Below are 3,692 nucleotides of genomic sequence, written 5' to 3' on the forward strand. Positions count from 1 at the left end.
CCAGAAGGTTTTGACTGCAGGACGTTAACTTGTAGGAGTATTTTTACAGTATTTTTTACTTCAGTAAAGGATGTGAATATTTCTTCCCTCACAGTCTGAGTCCTGCATGAGGTACTTTATATTTCTTTGGTGGTTAAAACAGCCGAGATGTCAGTTTACCTTGAACTCTCCGATCACAGCGTCAGTTCTGAGCGAGCGAGAGTCGCACACCTGTCGGCAGGTAGAGACACGGATTAAAAAAAGAAACGTGCAAACACACTGTAGTATAACTTACCAATCGTCTACAAGTATTTGTTTTGATCCGATATTTATATTTATAAGTATTTTTTCTTTGCCTTTTTCTGTATTTTCTACACTTATTTTATCTCATTGTTTTTTTTTTAATTTAATATCTATTTATTTATTTATTCCATTTATTTATCTATTGTCATTTAATTATTTTCCCTTTTTAAATAAGAGAAAGGTCCTCGAAAAGAAACTTACAGTGAAAATTTATTAAAATCTTTTAAAATTTCAGACTCACAGTGATGAAAATGGGTTCATCAAACAGGTCTGACGGAGTCTCGAAGAAGTTCAGGAAGAACGTCTGTTCAAAGACAAACACTCGACGTTTATAAAGTATTTAACATTTGAATCACAGGCTGACACTTTCATTTTTATTTTTTATTTTTTTTTACCTCATCAAAGAACGGGTTGTTGCCTTTTCTGATTCGGGTCCTCTTGGTCTGTCCGGCTACCGTTACCTTGACGACAGGTTTGATGTTGATACCCGGCAACTGTCGGCCCTCGATGACTCGCACACGAACCTGGACAGGAAGAGGAAGAAAGTACGAGCAATAACGCGTGTTAATTTTCTTTTAAAAAATTCACAAAAGCGTGCACATCCAGACGACGAAGTCCTGGACTGAAGAAGTAAAAAAAGAAAAAAGTTTTTAAAAAAATCTTGAACATAATTTTAATGTGTAATTAAGACGATAATACATTTATTTATTTATGGACAATTTCCCCCATTTTTTGATATTTAATGCCCCCTCAGCTAATTTTGTTACCATTTACTATTTTTTCCAGTTTGAAGGACGTTTTGCCAAGTTGCTCATTATGTTTTATCCTGTTTTTTTTTTTTAAGAGAAATCATTTTATTTTTAGATTTCAAAGGTTTAAACGCTCATGAAAAGCATCTTAATGCAGCCCCAAAAACAGCTGTTAAAGGGTTAAACACACCTGTAAGTCCTGTGGCTTGTTGGGCAGCGGTTTGGGCTGACTGCTGGCTCCTCTCCTCCTCTTCCTCAGACCTCCGTGGGTGTTGTAGGACGGTGGGGCGCGTTTCGGCGTCTGGGTGGTGGGGGACTCCTGGCCCGTGGGCCCCTGAGGGCCGGCGATGACCATGGAGCGTCCGTCGTCGGGCCCCTGGTCCTCTGTCTGCTCCATCATCATCATACTCTCTGTGTCCTCCTCGCCCAGAGTGTCCAGAGAGATCACTGACAGAGGGTCAAAGACAGAATGACACACGGGGGACAAACACTCAGCAGGACGGACAGATTCAGTAAAGACAGATTTTATTACTTGTGACGGTGTCCAGCTCCACGCCGGGGTTGTTGTGGGGCAGAGCCTCGGGCAGAGGAGGAGGCTGAAAGATTGGAGCGGCTCCTGGAGGAGGGATGTAGGAAACCTGCAGGGTCAGCGTGGCCTGAAGGAGACACAGACAGCACGATGGTAGTTCAATCAGTGCGGGTAAAAAACAGATTTATGAGGGGAGAAAACATGACGGTAACACTGGGAATCCACTAAATTTTGATGTGATTTCTTTCAAACCCGTGGGGAAAAAGATGTGAGCAATCTGGTAATAAATGTTAAAAATGAGTATATGTAGAAACTTATCTTTAGAGAATTTTTAAGGAAAAACGTTGAGGGAAAAAGAAAAAAGCTAAGGAATTTAAAAATATGTTGCAGAATTATTATAATTTTAAATTTCTGGCTACTTTCTGATGCTCATTGCCTTCTTGTTTCTGATAGAAATCATCTAATTTTCTCAGATTTTAAAGGGTTAATTGCCTGCTTTCTTTGTTTTGGAGAAAAAAAAGACCTCTGTGGATAAATGGGCCGCCTGAACACTGACAGGAATTTTAGCCGGGAGAAGTTTTAGTTGTAATCTGCAATTTAGCGCTAAATTTGACACTTTGTCTTTAGTACAAAAGAAGGTTAAAGAGATTAAAGCTTGAAACTGAGGATTTCTTCAGCACTGGTTGCAGCAGCGAGCTGTTCGAGTGTGCCGGTCAGTTAAAGGTGTAGTCTTCTGCAGTTTCCTGACAGGAAAAAGCAACTTAAGTGATAAGCTGTAATGTTTCTGTAAACAGAGACATCAGAGTCTGAGTGTGCAGCTGCCGCGTTTTCTGATTGTTTTCAACACTTTTATTTGAAAGCATTAATATGAGGAGAAATACTGAATAAACGCTATCAACTGTGTGTAAACACTGTCTTTTCTGAGTGAAATCTCTGCTGCACGTTGCATGCAACATCCAAAATCTGCAGTGTAAAGATAATATACACCAACATACACGCTTCTATGATTTCAAGACGTTTCCAGGATTTTAGGTTCTTGATTTAAAGAAATTTCCAGAATCTCATGACATTTCTTGGATTTTACGATGTTTCTCGGATTTCAAGATTTTGGAAGATTTCTATCATTTTAGGATGTTTCCCAGATTTTAAAACCTTTCTTGGATTTAACAATGTTTCTAGGATTTCTGGGATTTTAGGACTCCACCATTATTTTTTTGATGAACAAACTTTATTTTTATGTTGTTTTCTGGCATTTTATGTACACACAAAAAAAATAACAATTCCCGACATGAATCACTTTGTTTTTTTATTAAATAGAAAATGGTTTCAGGGGCCAAATTTGGCTCCTTAAATTGAGTATCTCTGGATCAGAGTATATTTTGTGTTTTTTAGTCGTTTACGGTAGAATTTTTCTAATTTGTGAAATGACAAATTACCCGGCACATCACACCACACACTGTACCTCCGGTAAGATAAACGCAGGCTTTTTCTTACATTACTACATAACAGTGTGTGTGTGTGTGTGTGTGTGTGTGTGTGTGTGTGTGTGTGTGTGTGTGTGTGTGTGACATCAATCACATCCATCCTGACACTGAGAGGAAGACTTTGTTTTGGGTTCAGGAAACGAGGATGAGAAACAGAGCGCTGTTTCATCTGACGACTGTAGGTGAGGTCCAACAAGGTGTGTGTGTGTGTGTGTGTGTGTGTGTGTGTGTGTGTGTGTGTGTGCGTGTTTGTGTGTACTTTTGTCTGTGTCAACAGGTTTGCTTCCAACAAATAAACTGATGTCAAGTATTTTTATTGTTCTGATCTCTGCTGTTTTTTCTTCATTCAAGAGAACAGAGGACACAAACTTCTCGGGGAGCAGGTCGAATAATCCCGTGATGTTGGCGAGTGTAACAGCAGCATTTACCACAGAAACTGTTATATAACCTGTTTAATTTAATCAGCCGAGAAGGGTTTGGCTGTTATTCTGCTCTGACTCAGGAGAGTCTCTATTTAAAGATCCAGACGGGAAGCTCGGGGTGATTTATGATTTGTCATTCCTTCATGATACAAAGAGACTCATTTAATCTGTGTGTGTGTGTGTGTGTGTGTGTGTGTGTGTGTGTGTGTGTGTGTGTGTGTGTGTG

At 39.4% G+C, this 3,692-nt stretch overlaps 1 protein-coding gene across 1 annotated transcript; it reads right to left on the reverse strand.

The window, feature by feature from the left end:
* Positions 1-159: 159 nt before the first annotated feature.
* On the reverse strand, positions 160-1,789 carry LOC121940093 (dysferlin-like; the record flags this gene model as incomplete). Its single annotated transcript, XM_042482956.1, has 5 exons — positions 1,564-1,789; positions 1,222-1,478; positions 678-806; positions 524-586; positions 160-210 (listed from the first exon to the last, which is right to left on the reverse strand). Coding segments are annotated over exons 1-5 (501 nt in total), but the record flags the coding sequence as incomplete, so codon positions are not given.
* Between the last annotated feature and the right edge of the window lie 1,903 nt (positions 1,790-3,692).

The sequence above is a fragment of the Plectropomus leopardus genome, unplaced genomic scaffold, assembly GCF_008729295.1.
Source record: "Plectropomus leopardus isolate mb unplaced genomic scaffold, YSFRI_Pleo_2.0 unplaced_scaffold744, whole genome shotgun sequence".
Classification (NCBI taxonomy): domain Eukaryota; kingdom Metazoa; phylum Chordata; class Actinopteri; order Perciformes; family Serranidae; genus Plectropomus; species Plectropomus leopardus.